Source organism: Garra rufa, chromosome 1, assembly GCF_049309525.1.
Source record: "Garra rufa chromosome 1, GarRuf1.0, whole genome shotgun sequence".
Lineage (NCBI taxonomy): Eukaryota > Metazoa > Chordata > Actinopteri > Cypriniformes > Cyprinidae > Garra > Garra rufa.
This window is the reverse complement of record NC_133361.1, coordinates 71,136,283-71,152,902: the sequence shown is the minus strand read 5'-3', so window position 1 is coordinate 71,152,902 and position 16,620 is coordinate 71,136,283. Positions and strand designations below refer to the sequence as shown.

At 38.0% G+C, this 16,620-nt stretch overlaps 1 protein-coding gene across 1 annotated transcript; it reads left to right on the top strand.

Annotated features, from left to right (window-relative positions):
• Positions 1-6,726: 6,726 nt before the first annotated feature.
• Positions 6,727-12,915, top strand: LOC141338955 (uncharacterized). Its single transcript, XM_073844569.1, has 2 exons — positions 6,727-6,876; positions 10,060-12,915. Exons 1-2 carry the CDS (start codon positions 6,792-6,794, stop codon positions 11,196-11,198), a joined length of 1,224 nt encoding a protein of 407 aa, XP_073700670.1. The 5' UTR covers positions 6,727-6,791; the 3' UTR covers positions 11,199-12,915.
• The last annotated feature ends 3,705 nt before the right edge of the window (positions 12,916-16,620 follow it).

Here is a 16,620-nt window from a genome sequence, read left to right as displayed (position 1 = left end):
CCATGGACAGGCTTTTTTGTGGGAGACAGCGCTCAGTTTCATTGGTGCTACTTTATCTAAAATCGATAAGCACTGACCATTAAAAGATCGGATAAATTCATCAACATCAGTGCATCCCATCAGAGAACATGGGTCAAACAAGGCAGAGAACCTCTCTGCAGTGTCTTGATTAATAATCCGCCTTTGTGTCATAAATCTCTGGGGCGGAGGATCTTGAGGAAAGTTAATATTAAAAAACACACAACTATGGTCACTCACATGTACATCTTCCACATGTGTATTTACTATATCTAGACCAAGAGAAAAAACAAGGTCCAGGGTGTGACCCTTAATGTGCGTGGGTCCAGTAACGTGCTGAATGAAATTAAAAGAGTCTGTAATAGAAAGGAGATTAGCAGCTGTGTTGCATGTATAATCATCAATATGCAAATTAAAATCCCCAATAATTAAAACCTTCTCAAGTTTGATGATAGATGATAAAAAGTCAGTAAAGTCAGTAAGAAAGACACCTGCCGGGCCAGGAGGGCGATAAATTAACACACAGTAAAAAACATTAGAAGAGCCTACTTTAAGCATTTGAGATTCAAAAGAGGAAAAAATTTCTGAGTTAATCACTCTACATATGAAACTGTCACGCTGCACAACAGCAAGCCCACCACCACGACGTGCCAATCGGGGCATCCCAGTAACGGAACAGCCAGCAGGACAGAGCTCATTTAGGTGAATAAACTCATTTTCCCTTTGCCACGTTTCCGTAAGAAACATAAAATCAATAGTTAGTTATCTCTCCTTTTTTTAGTGAATAGGTAAAAGATCTACTTGTTACCTAACAACGTTTTTTAATTTACTATTCTTTAGTACCTTAAAGAATTTACCTTATTGAAGACCGTGACTGTGAAAAAATTATATTTAAGTAGCTGACAGATGCGGCTTTATTGTATTAAAATATCGGCTTTCTAATACGAACAGTCTCTGAGAAACTAAAGGAAATGCAAACCGTCCCCACTGGAGCATATTCCTCCTTCATAAGTTTCATTACTATTAGCCTCATTCTCATTTACCGAAACATTGAGTCTCTCCACCGCAACAGGCCCTCAATTGTTGGGGTGGATGATAATGGTGTTGCCGAGGATGAGTGACCTTAAACATTCTTGCTAACTGGAAACACCATGAGGGTTAGCTAAACTTTCCCGCACTTTTTATATTTAGGCCATAATGGGGTATATAATAATAAAAAATGAAAACGACAAAAAAAATTTAAACAAACATTTTAACTTTTACCTGGAGACAAAAAATAAGAATTGTTGCGGAGGATGAGAAAATTGGTCTTGGACACATTTATATTCCTTATTATTGTCACAACATTTACCAATGATCACCAACTACCACGTTTCTTTACTGTAAATGTTTATAGAATAACATGCACTAAAGCTTTTTCTTTTTTATATTTTTTTAATTATTAATGTTTCCATCTCAAAGAACCCAAATCCAGTCATGGACATGTTGCGGTAATGAGGAATTTCCCCTTAAATGTGGGAAAAAACAAAAACAAAATTGGTATTTATGATGATATTTGAAATAATGTGCAAAATAGTCCATGGAGAGATGTTTATATCTGTATACTTCTTATTTTGATAGCATTTACTTTTATCATCAAAATGCTTCATGACACCTTATGAGTCTAATTTCGTGAGAACAACCCGATTTGGCGACTCCAGATATAAACTAAAACTGTAAATTCAACTCCTTGCTACAAGTACGGTAGCATATCCAATTGCTCAGAAAAACTTGATAATGTAATAGAAACTATGGACTTTCTAGCACTTTAGATACGGTTACTCCAGTGCACTTAAGAAAGATTAAGAAAAACAGTGCGCACCATGGTATAACGATCACACTTGCTCCCTAAAGAGCGCAGCACGGAAATTGGAGGGCAGCTGGAGGAAAACAAAACTAGAGGTTTTTCGTACTTGGCTTGAATGTAACCTATCCTATAGAAAAGCGTTAAAAACTGTTAGATCGGATTATTTTTCATCTCCTTTGGAAGAAAACAAACATAACCCTAGGTATCTATTCAGCAGTGGCTAAATTAATGAAAAATAAGTCAAGTCAAGATTATTTATACAGCACTGTGTCAAAGCAACCTTACAGTATTAAAATTAAATAAGCGATCGCTTAACTATATTAGTTAACATGAACAATAATAAATAGAATTTATTAATGTTAATTAATATTGAGCTAAAATAAGTATTCATACTTTATTAAAATGTAAATTTGTGTCTTTTAACATTAGTTTATGTACTGTGAATTAACATGAACATACAAATATTTTTAACAAATAAATATATATATATATATATAAACTCATCTTAAAATGGTATAATTTTCAGATGTTTTGAACAGATAACAGCAAAGTTTGTTTTGTTGTCAAAGTTTTTCTTGAAATTGTTAATTATAATTTTATATTCAATAAATAACACTATGAAAATAAATGTCTATAAATATAGATAAATCGCTTATGCTAAAAAGTATTTTTCTTAATCTTTTGCTATGTGACACACACATACTTAGATAAAGTCAGGCAGAGTGAGAGGAGATTTCAGATTTCTTTTTTAAATTTTCTTTAATTCAAAGAAGCTTGCGTACTTGTGAAAATAACAGCGTTTGCTCAGAGTGACTACCTCTCTGTGTGAAAAAAGTTTTAAAGAGTTTAGATGCTGCACTTAAAATATATAAAAAGATTATGGTTATCTTTTTTACTATCACTTTAAAAAATCACAACATCAACACCGTTCAAGATATCCCAAATCCGCCCGCAATTTAGCATCCTCAGAATATTCTCTTCATGTTAAAAAAGTTTGGTGTGAACAGCATGTTGCTCTTATGAGCAGTATGAATTTGTTTACAGCCTGATTTGTCCAAAAATCCACATTCAAATCAAAATAGCCAGCTTCCTGTTGGTCGTAGCTAATGAGTTTAATTTAGAAAGTTGTCCAGATTGATGAGAACGATATATGTACCGAGTTTGGTGACTGTAGGAAAAACTAACCCCCCAACTTTTGTCAAAAGATGGCGCTATAGAGTGCCTGCTCCACGCCCATTTATGACCTTTTGCCAGTGTCTAACTATCATTAATGTTGATGTGTGTGTTGAGTTTCATGAAATTCTAAGCATGTTATCTGCCTCGAAAAGACAGGAATCTAATTTTAAAGTTTGACACGTTGCCATGGCAACAGCACCTGATTTATCATCGAGCCCTTTACATATCATCAGAATCAGGCAATGTGTGCAACAGTTATTAGACACTTTCTGTTTTCGCCATAACTTTGTCGCCTTGCCACGGCCAAATCGTTCGAGATATCAAAAATCCCCTCGCAATTTTGCATCCCCAATGTCTTGAGATCATGCTGACCGAGTTTGGTGCCAATCCCATCGAAATCCTGGGAGGAGTATATCAAATTCCAGAGTATGCGCTTTTGCATTTTGCACAGTTCTCAAACTGTGTTCCAGGGGGCGCTGTAGAGGCCCTGAACCACGCCCGGGTCCCAGCCTCTGTGGCGTCCGGACGACGGCAGATTCCAACGTGTGTGCAAATTTTCAAGAGTTTTTGAGTATGTTAAGGCCCCCTTAATAGCTCGGAAGGTTGAAAAAATAAAATAAAAATTAAGAACCCCTAGAAGAACAATAGGGCCTTCGCCCTTTTGGGCTTGGGCCCTAATGATACTGTGTATTTTCTTTACAGTAAATTTCAACTTTTCTTTTGTTGATCTTTTTTTGTCTTTATCTGATGATGATGATTGCCATATAAAAAATATTGTTGTCCGTGGTTTCAAAATTTGGTGTGGGTGTGTGGGATGGCCTGGATAAGTGTGAGATTTCCCGGCCTGAAATGTTGTCCCAGTCCGCCCCTGGATGCAATCACCTTTGGGTCGCTATTTGTATAAGAGACTTTCAACCACATCAGATGCCTTGAAAATCCGTCGACACATCCATTTATTCATAGGCCATAGGGTTTTAATTTATCATAAGAATCTAAATGCCACATGAAATTTGGCCCTGGGTTGTGGTATCTCCTCCTTCGCAGTTTTTCGCGTTCGCCTGTGTGCCACTCCAACTGGTTCCAAAAACACTTAAGAGCAATCTGACCGTTTCCCTTTTCACAACAGGTCCCTCTTGAATGCACATTAGGTGCATCATTCTATAGCCAACCATCTGGCCTGATGTTTCAAGCTGCTCATTAACAAAGTAAGCAAAATCTAACACGTCAATGAAGTCCTTCCTCCGGCAAAGCCTATTCTTCCTCAATATGTTTAATAACAGCGGGGCAGATTGTAATGCAGTGTTACAACATTCCCCATCAATGCGATTGGAATATAAAACTGGTTCGTGTCTTCTGCTGGTTTGCCAAGCATTAATAATCTATCGAGACTGATAAATAACAGATTGGCCATTAAAATAATATCATATTTGTCTCATTTTAAATGAATACTAAAAACTGAGATGAAAAATTACTTCAGCCAGAAATTTTGTATTACTATGGTAAAATAAATATTCTGCGATATCTGCAAAAGGCTTTTGAATTTTCACGCACTTTTTTCTCTGTATAGTGTTGCTATGGCAACTAGTAAATACTATAAATTTGGTTATGGTATTAATGACAACCTTTTACGGTAATATGTAGCATTTATGGTCTCTTTAAACCTCAATGAAGCTTAGTCTTGAATGAATTCCTGCGAGAATGCATATTCCTATGATAAACCTCTAGGATTTTGGAGCACCAACTTGTATAATAATTAAAACGCGTTCCTTATTTGATTCCCTGTCTTATTCTGCCCTCTAGTGGCTCATATCGAAGTAACTACAAACCTTATCACAGTGAGACTTATGTCAAAATAACGACTTAGTATCTTGAAATAACGAGTTTTTAATGCTGAAATAACGAGATAAATTAAAAACAATTTCTTCTCCACCATACATTTTATTTTTTCCACACCAAATAATGAGTTAGTATGTCGAAATATGATTTAGTATCTCGAAATAACGAGTTAGTATCTCGAAATAAGAGTTAATAACTTGAAATAATGAGATAAGTTTTTATTTTTTTCCTCCCCCACCATACGTTTTTTTTTTCCACCACATAACGAGTTAAGAAGTCGAAATAATTACTTAATATCTCAAAATAACGAGATATTATGTCGAAATAACGAGTTATTATGTCGAAATAATGAGATGCTTTTTTTTTCTACTCCATAATAGTTTTTTTTTTTTCCACCATGCGGTTCAGGGCTTCCATAGGAATCCTCTTCAGAAGCAAGTTTAGCATAATCATTCACATGCTTTACATTTTCAGTCATTCCTTCAATTAGTCTCAGGTTACCTTTCGACAACAAGTGAAGACTAGTGTTCAGTCTATACTCAGCTGGCTGTAAGACATTTTGTTCTAACAAGCTAAAATAAAGAAAATAAACTAAAATAAATAAAATAAAATAAATACTCTTAACTCAAACTTAAAATCACTACATAATCATTAATATGTATATATACTTGTATTAGTAATGCATAAAAGTGAGGGAGATCAAATAAGATAAAGTTTGCATGAAGGTTTGAAAGAAGCAACTACGCAGCCTTTATCTTAGCATTTTTGATACTAACAAAACAAAAACAAAAAGACTTTTTGATGGGTCACACTGTGGCCTCAGAACATCTCCCTTGCTGACAAAGAAAGGTCTAAACAAATAATTGTCATAGTAAATAAGTCAGGAAATAAATAAATGTAGACATAATGCATAAATAAATACAAAATTAAGTAAATATTAAATGAACATGGAAAGAAACAATTGTGGACACAAACATTGTCATAAATACATGAATGAATAAACGAAAGAATGAATGAGTGCATTTTGGAAAAATAAAATAATACAAAAATAAGTAATTAAAATTATAAATATCACTATTTGTAAATATTTATAATATTTTTCGAATTTATATATGTATATTGAAGTTTTATTGTACATATGTGTTTCCCTTTAAATATCTCTGCACTGTTTGTATCGTGGACACAGAAGCGCGTGAACAGGACTTTTATTTTGATCTGGTGGTGTGGCGTTGTAAGGCTGAGGCGCGCTCCTGCAGCAGTGTATGGATTCAGTTGAAGAAAGGTTTGTAGTCTTAATCATTTAAAGTGTTTACATTTATACAACGCGTTCAGTCTTTTTTATATGGTTTGCAAGCGATTTAAACTGTATAAATAGTGCGTGTAACATTGTAATATTTTATCTAATAATGAACTTAATTTGAAGCGCATCCACACAGCGTCTGATTTCTCTTTCTGTGTAGAGATTCAGATCAGAAACACGACTGGCAAATTCCGAGTCAATTGAATCGGTTGATTCACAAAATGATTCACTGTTTCAAATCGCCGTTTGCTGAGAGACCTGCTGCTCAAAACAGTGTAAATGCAACGAGAACAAACACAAACATGTTGTAATGACAAACTTAAAATACAAAAGCAAATTTTAAAGTGTGTAATCGATTAAATATAATTATAATATACTAATCATTAAATGTTAATCAAAACTAAATAGTAAGTTAAAGTTTTGAGTGTTAATCAGATCATTTAAGTCCGTCACTCTTAATCCCTTACCAGAACACCGACTACTGAACTAGAGCTGATTGAGATTTTTTTTATATATATTTCTGTTAATTACTCTCATCTTAAACAGGACTAAGTTTCCAAACAGAACAAAAACTCCTGGTGGAGCAACTGAGATCCACGTGACACTATTATAAAGATGGCATTAATTAAAGAGGAGAGTGAAGACATGAAGATTGAAGAAACATTCCGAGTCAAACATGAAGATACTGAGGAACAAACAGGTTGGCGAAAATTTACGTCTGATATGGGTTTCAAAAGTGGGTGTGGCAAAATGGCTCGATAGCGCCACCTTTACACATTCAGCTGTGATTCACGTACATGCACGTAAATCGGTACACACATGTAACACACCAATACCTACAAAAAAGCCTCTTGGAGCAAAATCCGAAACCCAACAGGAAGTCAGATATTATTAATTTTCTCAGCAAATTTTGTGTAATTTTGCCATTTTCAGGCGTCGTACTTGAACAAACTCCTCCTAGAGATTTATTCCGATCAACGCCAAATTTGGTGAATCTAATCTAAAGCCCTTTGTGACGTTAAATTGCGAAGATCTAGAGTTTTCGTTGGAGGGTGTGTCCGGGGCGGCCTGACAAATTTCGATGTTTCGCCATGAAACAGGAAGTAGCTATAACTCAGGCATACAATATCCGACCTGTCCCAAACTTCACATGTGTGATAACACTCCTGACCTGAAGACATCTACATGCCCACATTCAGTTATAGTCATAGCGCCACCTGCTGGCAACAGGAAGTGACATGTTTTACACTGCAATAAACTCCTCCTAGACATACAGATCCAACACCAAAATCGGTCAGTCTAATCTAAAGGTCTTAGTGATGTTAAATTGCGAAGATCTTGAGTTTTCGGTAAAGGGCGTGTCCGTGGCGGCCTGAAAAGTTTGATGTTTCACCATGGAAATAGAAGTTGTTATAACTCAGCCATAAAATGTCCAATCTGCCTCAAACTTCACGTTCGATAAAAGTCCTGGCCTGAACACATCTGACGGCCAATATTCTCTCATAATCATAGCGCCACCTGTTGGCAACAGGAAATGACTTGTAACAAACTCCTCCTACAGATTTAATGATATCAACATTATATTTGGTCAGTCTAATGTAAAGGCCTTAGTGATGTTAAATTGTGGAGATCTTGAGTTTTCGGTAAAGGGCGTGTCCGTGGCGGTGTGACAAAGTTTGATGTTTCGCCATGGACATAGAAGTTATAACTCAGCTATAAAATCTCCGATCTGCCTCAAACTTCACAGGTTTGGTAATAGTCCTGGCCTGAAGACACCTGAAGGCCAATATTCAGATTTTATCATAGCGCCACCTGTTGGCAGCAGGATATATCATATCTTTCACTTACTCAAACATACCAAGGTCAATCTGCACCAAACTTCATATGTTTGATAAAAGTGCTGGCCTGAACACATCTATATGCCAATAATCACTTATAGGCATAGCGCCACAAGCTGGCAGCAGGAAGTTTGGCACATTTTAACGACTGACCTATTTCTCCTATATTTACTGTATTAAAAGCATACGGCCCACCGTTCGCTGTTTTCCTAAAGCTGTCGGTCGGCGGTGAGCCCGGGTGCGAGGGCCCTATCATCGCTGCTTTTAACTTAATATTTAGTTAATGTTCACTGCAAGGACTGAGTAACATGTTTCATATGAAATAGTTAAATAAGGGTTGTGTGCATGTGGTCTAACTTGCTCTGATGTAATGATGACGTAAGGGAAATAAAGTCTGGTGACAACCGTCGCTTTCACTTGACTAGGGCTGCCCCCTTAATAGATTACTGGATGTTAGTCGCAGAGAAGAGGCTTAGTCAACTAAAATTTTATTAGTTGGTCAGTCACAGAAAAAATGGTTCATGTCAATATTGAACAGATCGTTAACAGCTGGTCCTTGAGGTAGGCCTAAATACGAAATATTGGCAGGAAATAAAAACATTCGCCTGTCATTCATCAATCTCACATATGACTTATCATTTGAATATCTTGGGCAAAAGTGGGTCAACAACAAAGGCAGAGTTTATCTGAGTTAGAGACGGTCAGCATCGCTGTTTATTTCCCAGGTTTTCATATTAAGCTATCAACTAGCATCAACATTTCAGACATTTAAAACGATTTCAATGGCAAAACTCACTTTCAGACAGCAGCAAATAAACGTCTGAATTAACATACGATTAGGGTTAGGGTTCAGTTCAGAAATATATTATACACAATGCTAAAGACTGCATATGCTAACAATCACTACAGTAAAAACACATTGGCCCGGTTTCACAGACAGGGCTTAGCTTAAGCCAGGATTAGGTCATAGTTCAATTAGGACATTTAAGTAATTTTTATAAAGATGCTTAGAAAAAAACATTACTGGTGTGCATCTTGAGACAAAACAAAGGCACTGATATATTTTAAGATCAATCAGTGCAATTTTCTTTCAGTTGAAACAGTTCAGACTTACATTTTAGTCTAGGACTAGGCTTAAGCCTTGTCTGTGAAACCGGGCCATTATGTTTATGCAAATACCAGAGACTGCTTGATGAATAACTTCAATAATATATGATTAAAGTCAAGTATTTCTTTGTTTTCAGTTTCGTTCTGTGTCCTCCATGTGCCTTTGTTCATCCCTGCTGAAAAAAACCCAGCATATGCTGGTTAGGTATGTTTTGGTGCTGGGATGCTGGTTTTAGCTGGTTTATGCTGGTCCTTTGCTGGTTTATGCTGGTCCTTTGCTGGTTTATGCTGGTCCTTTGCTGGTTTATGCTGGTCCTTTGCTGGTTTACACTGGTCCTTTGCTGGTTTACACTGGTCCTTTGCTGGTTTACACTGGTCCTTTGCTGCTTCATGCTGGTCCTTTGCTGCTTCATGCTGGTCCTTTGCTGGTTTACGTTGGTCCTTTGCTGGTTTACGCTGGTCCTTTGCTGGTTTACGCTGGTCCTTTGCTGGTTTACGCTGGTCCTTTGCTGGTTTACGCTGGTCCTTTGCTGGTTTACGCTGGTCCTTTGCTGGTTTACGCTGGTCCTTTGCTGGTTTACGCTGGTCCTTTGCTGGTTTATGCTGGTCCTTTGCTGGTTTACGCTGGTCCTTTGCTGGTTTACGCTGGTCCTTTGCTGGTTTACACTGGTCCTTTGCTGGTTCATGCTGGTCATGTTGCTGGTCAAGGACCAGCATAAACCAGCAAAAGACCAGCGTAAACCAACAAAGGACCAGCATCCCAGCACCAAAACATACCTAACCAGCATATGCTGGTTTTTCAGCAGGGATACTGGAATTCTGCATCCGCATATGTCATAAATTTCATATACTTTGTTTAACTCATTTAACTGCAATTTGATTGTTTTTGTGTTTTGTGTCTTTAAACTGGGGTTAACTTTTGTCTTTTTTCACCTTAGACCCGATGCCACTGAAAGAGAAGAGTGAAGTACTCAATGACATGGAAGACAAAGATCATGATTTCATAAATGGAGAAAAACCTTTTAATTGTTCACAGACTGAGAAGACCTTAAGAAAAAGGACTCAAGAGACAGGAAGAAGTTATGTCACCTGTCAACAGTCTGGAAAGGGTTTCAATCAAACAGAAAGCATTAAAAGACACACAAGAGTTCACACAGGAGGGAAGCCTTATGCCTGCCAACAATGTGGAAAGCGTTTCAGTCTTCGAGCAAGTCTTAAAAGACATGTTAGAAGTCACACTGGAGAGAAGCCTTACACATGCCCTCAATGTGGACAGAGTTTCCATCAAAAACAACACTTTGAAGACCATATGAGAATTCACACTAAGCAACCCTACACATGCTCTCAGTGTGGAAAGAGCTTTAATCATAAAGGTCACTTTGAAGGACACTTAAGAGTTCACACTGGAGATAAGCCTTTCACCTGCCAACAATGTGGAAAAAGTTTCAACCAAAAAGGACACCTTGACAGACACATGAGAGTTCACTCTGGAGAAAAGCCCTACACCTGCCAACAGTGTGGAAGGGGTTTTAACCAGAAAGAAAAGCTTCATTGCCACATGACAGTTCACACTGGAGAGAGCCTTTTCACCTGCCAACAGTGTGGAGTAAGTTTCACTCAAAAAGAAAGCTTTAACAGACACATGAGAATTCACAATGGAGATCAGTCTTACACGTGTGATCAATGTGGAAAGAGTTTTGATCAACATGAAAACCTTCAAGTTCATATGAGAACTCATAGAGAGAAACCCTATACCTGCTCTGAGTGTGGAAGGAGTTTTCGTAAAAAACGGCACTTTGCAGTCCACATGAGAATCCACTCTGGAGAGCAGCCCTACACATGCCCTCAGTGCGGAAAGAGGTTCAATCATAAACAAAGCCTTGAAGAGCACATAAGAATTCACACAGGAGAGAAGCCTTTCACCTGCCAGCAATGTGGAAGAAGTTTCAACCAAAAAGGAACCCTTAACAGACACATGAGAGTTCACTCTGGAGAAAAGTCATTTGTATGTGGTCACTGCGGAAAGAGTTTCAGATGTAAAGAAGCACTTCAATACCACATGAGGTTCCACACATGAGAGATCTGTATTATGTTATCAGTGTGATGTGAGTCATGTAATAACAACAGAGAGAAGTCTTTGCTGTGCCATCACTGTGGAAAGACTTGCAGGAGCAAGACAACAGTTAAAAGTGTAGTTGCATTAATTAATGAGTTGAAACAAGCAGATGAGATCAAGTGTGCAAAAGTACTTGAAGATGGAGGATCGATGGTAATATGTAATAGTACAGAGCAGGGGAATAAAGTGATACAAATGAAAATGGTATGTGAGCAATGATTGTGAGTTGCAATCAAATAGGTAATAAAATATTGGTGTGTGGAGTAATAACTGGGGTCCCATTACGTGTAAACATAGGTATATAGGAGGAAATGTAATAGAAGCCCAATACTTACAGATTACTAGAGAGTATTGTGTTCTCACCTGAGCTCTCATTTGATTTCATAATGTGATTTTCAATGGTAAGCAACATGGGTAAATTCTCAGTGTCAGGAAGGACTATTTTATATCATATTTTCAAGAACTTTTGTAGCCTTTTGAAAAGAATAAACTGTCACTGAAGCTAATTATTGAAGCTGGAAATGCTGTTTTTGAATTTGTTTATTCATTATCTGCCGAGATCTTGATAGATTTAATAGTCTTTTATACTAAGTAGCGCAGATTATATAAACACTGATGATTAATGGCTTGATATTTTATCAAGCCATTCAAATTGAGGACCGCGGCTTTAACTAGACTCTGAGACAATGGAGGCACCAATTTATAAGCTGTTCACACCACAAGTCTGAAACGGGACAAAACTGAACCAGGAGACTTTGCCACAAGACAAAACGGTTGTCACAAAGCCCATTTTGAGCCTTAACTCAATTTTGACCAAATGTGTAGCTATGCGCTTTGCCTTTGGAGGGCATCACAGTCCAGGAGCTAGTAATCTTTACTTAATCTGTGTTTCAGAAAGCTTTTTTTTTAAATCATGATAAACTGTCCTTGATTAAACCTACTCTTGGCTTAATTTAAACCCTCCCTGGGAAACCAGAGATATTAACAAATATTGACAAGAGGTTCTGAGATTACAGGTGACACCTCTGTCAGTACTTTAGTAGGTATAGGATTTAGCATACATGGGTTTGGATTTGAGGTTTTTTGTCATGTTTCGATGTCTGTTGCTTTATGCCAAACTAATGTTATTGTTATCTATTTACTACCGGTCTAATGGCACTGAAAGAAGAAAAGGCAGACCTGAACGAAACAGCGGAGTCATCATGATTTCAAAACTGAAGAGAAATTGATTAGTTGTTCACAGACTGAAAAAAAGACGGCACAACAACAGGCATCTGAGAACGGGGCAAATTATTTTACTTAATTAAAAGAAAACTACTGGGTGGATCTTTGTCATTCTAGGGTGGTTGTGCACACACACTCCCAACACACATTTCAGTTCAAACAGCTTGTAAAAGTGCATGTGACACCCAATGACCCCTTTTATTTAAATAAAACACAAAGAAAAAAATAACTCACTGCTCTTGAGGGAAATTTATTGCAAAAAATGAATAGTTGTTAAAGTTAAGCATGATAACATGAAATGAACAACCTTTTTCAATACTCCTTGTGTAACTGAGTATATGAATAGCAAAAGACATAAACATTAACTGAATACTACAAAAGTAATTCCATAACATATGCACATCCAAATAGGCAATACATATTTCTTACTGTTTTAACACACTTTTTTTCTCCCATGTCCAGGCTGTCTGAAGTTTGCCAGGGACCATCTGGATGATCCAGAGGAGTCATGGGAGAAAGTCCTGTGGTCAGATGAGACCAAAGTAGAACTTTTTGGTCTTAACTTCATTGGTCATGTTTGGAGGAAGAAGAATGATGAGTATCATCCCAATAACACCATACCTACAGTGAAGCATGGGGCTGGAAGCATCATGCTCTGGGTGTGTTTTTCTGCTCAGGGGACAGGACGACTGCACTGTATTAAGGAGAGGATGAACAGGGCCATGTATTGTGACAAATTGGGAAAAAACCTTCCCTCAGTCAGAGCATTAAAGATGGGTCGTAGCTGGGTCTTCAAACATGACAATGACCCAAAGCACACAGCCAGGAAAACCAAGGAGTGGCTCCGTAAGAAGCATATCAAGGTTCTGGAGTGGCCTAGCCAGTCTCCAGACCTAAATCCAATAGAAAATCTTTGGAGGGAGCTGAAACTCTGTGTTGCTCAGCGTCAGCCCCGAAACCTGACAGATCTAGAGAAGATCTGTATGGAGGAGTGGGCCAAAATCCCTCCTGCAGTGTGTGCAAACCTGCTGAAGAACTACAGGAACCGTTTGACCTCTGTAATTGTTAACAAAGGCTTCTGTACCAAATATTAAACTTTTTTGACTCAAGTGATCAAATACTTATTTGACACAGTTATTCACAAATAAATGGTTAAAAAAATCATACAATGTGATTTCTGGATTTTTATTAGATTCTGTCTCTCACAGTGGAAATGCACCTATGCTGAAAATTGTTGACCCCTCCATCATTTCTAAGTAAGAGAACTTGCAAAATCACAGGGCGATCAAATACTTATTGACCTCACTGTATATATCATACCCAAACATTTGGCATGTCAGCAGCTTTCTATTCATCTGTACCACTTAGAGAGTCAAGTATGTAAATGGTGTCACATACAGCATGTAGATACTAAATTGGAGAAAAATGAACAAGGAAATTATAACTACTTAGTCAATTTTCACACAGCTCAGTGAAAATAACATGGGCATATCCATGTTTACAGTATATGTAGTATTTGCAGACTTTTTACTTACCACTAATCTCCAGTGGTTTTGGTTGACATTTACGAAAGTGTTGAGCCCATCATACTGCTCAAAGTTCACCTGTTTATCAGAAATGTAAACGATCATGTCCGTGTACTGTACATATCAAAATTGAGAAATGTTAATAGTCGCTCTCACGTCTTGCAATCCTTGCCGTTCCATCACATCCCTTGGGCCATTAAAAATGGTAAATGTGGTGAGATGGTTTAGCAGGTAGAGATTTTCCCTCTTCATACTGAGTACAGCTCTTAAATAGTACTCAATAGCCTAAAAAACCATACAGCATTTCAATTGGAATCAAATAACTTGAATTATTACATAGGAGGACAGTACTTATCATGTTGTAAAATACTATTATAATATTCTACAATAATGCATTTGTATTTTAGTTTTCATATGTGTACCTCTCCATATAACCAGTCATGTGGCCTCAGTGATACCAATTCGTAATGACGTAACACGCTCTCCTCATTGCTCCTGAGAGACTTCACAAAGGCTACAGGCAGCTCTGTAGGTGGCTTCTTCCATAGCATGTCGACCTACAATGACATGAAGTTCATAATAGCAGTAAATAATAGCATACCTTAAAATATGCCAAAAAATAATAATTGTCGCTTTTGAACTATTTATTTAATTACCTCCTCCTCTACACTGAGTACCTTTGCAGGACTTGAATCAGCTTTAACATTTGAACTTTTCTTGCTCTGTCTCACATCCAGCCTTATTTGTTTGGGAGCAGGTTTAGATTTGGTGGATGGGAAACGTTCTTCCTTTTTCTTCATCCAAGATTCTTGAGACTGATCAAGTTTCTCAGGTGCCTCCGATTGGAGCAACAGCTTTTGAGGAAGGTTATGCTGAATTATATTCTCTGTATATCTTGCTTGCAGAGACTGATGCATTTTTCTTTTGAAGGTTCCTGGTTTGACGTTTTTTTTTCTTTCTGCATTATGGAGTGCTTGACAATTCCAAATCACTTTTCTATGTGACAGTTGGTCTCTCTTGTTTTTGGTTGTTTCTTTGTTGTCGCCTGTTCATGAGATCCATACCTACTCAGATCTCCCAACAGCAAGCCACTCCAAAGAGGAAAAATGGCAAGGTATGTATCAAATAGCACAGTGATGATGGCTGGACAAAAGTATGGATTGTCCTCTTTTACCAACTTATCACCTGACATTTGTTCCTTCACCTCTTGCAGGATCTGCTGAAAATAAGCAGAGAATGGTGATCTGCCAATGATGGTTGTTGCATGTCTTCTGTCTTCACTTTCAAACATTTCCCAGTCTTTAGAAAGAGTAGTTTCTTCCAGTGTTTCCTCTTTGGATCTTGAGATTACACTCTCCAAAACACACAGACTTTCTTTGACAAGGTTTGTGTTTTGTGGGGTTGTGAGCAGGGCACATAATGCACAGAACATAATTCTTGCTCCGGTCATGTTGCTGGCATTTTGTAGTGTTGCGAAAGCAAACGTGGTGAAGTCTCTCAGTCCTTTGTCATCTGTTTGCCTACAGATTGCCTGTCTGACAGCTTTCAAAATGTGCACAGAGCAAATATGCAGGACAGTGATGTTTGCCCCATGCACAACTCATAAGCTTTGAGTTTGCTGGCAGATTAAGAACAGGGATACCATGGTCCTTAAACCAGGTACTGGTAGCTTTGGCACTGTGTGCAGGTGCCAAGTTCTGTTGGAAAATGAAATCTGCATCTCCATAAAGTTGGTTAGCAGTAGGAAGCATGAAGTGCTCTAAAACGTCCTTGTATACAGCTGTGTTGACCTTGGACCTCAGAAAACACAGTGGACCAACACCAGTAGATGACATGACACCCCAAACCATCACTGACTGTGGAAACTTTACACTGGACCACAAGCAACATGGATTCTGTGCCTCTCCTCTCTTCTTCCAGACTCTGGGACCCTGATTTCCAAAGGAAATGCAAAATTTACTTTCATCAGATGACTTTGGACCACTCAGCAGCAGTCCAGTCCTTTTTGTCTTTAGCCCAGGCGAGACACTTCTGACGCTGTCTGTTGTTCAAGAGTGGCTTGACACAAGTAATGCGACAGCTGAAACCCATGTCTTGCATACATCTGTGCGTAGTGGTTCTTGAAGCACTGACTCCAACTGCAGTCAACTCTTTGTGAATCTCCCCCACATTTTTGAATGGGAATGTCCTAAAGCCGTGCCTTGAACGAAGCACTGACTGTTTTTCTTAATACCTGAGTCCAAGTTCAAAATAAAGCTCTATGAACCGCTCCATTGTGAACATTTGGAGCTGTATGAATCACTGCAAGCTGTAAAGTAAACAGGAAGTGTTTGTCCGAACTCAGCTGGTTTTGCGAGAGAACGCGAAAGTTTTGCGAGGGAACGCAAAAAAAAGTATATTTTTTCCCACCACCCCGATTTTTTTCTACCCACCTCGAATTTTTTTTTTCACCACTCTGATTTTTTTTCTATCCACCCTGATTTTTTTTCCACCACCCCGATTTTTTTCTCTACCCGCTCCAATTTTTTTTCCACCACCCAGATTTTTTTCCACCCACCCCTAAATTTTTCCCACCACCATGACCCTTTAGGGACTCCGTACTTTTCCCCTTTACTCACGTTCTCACGTTTTGT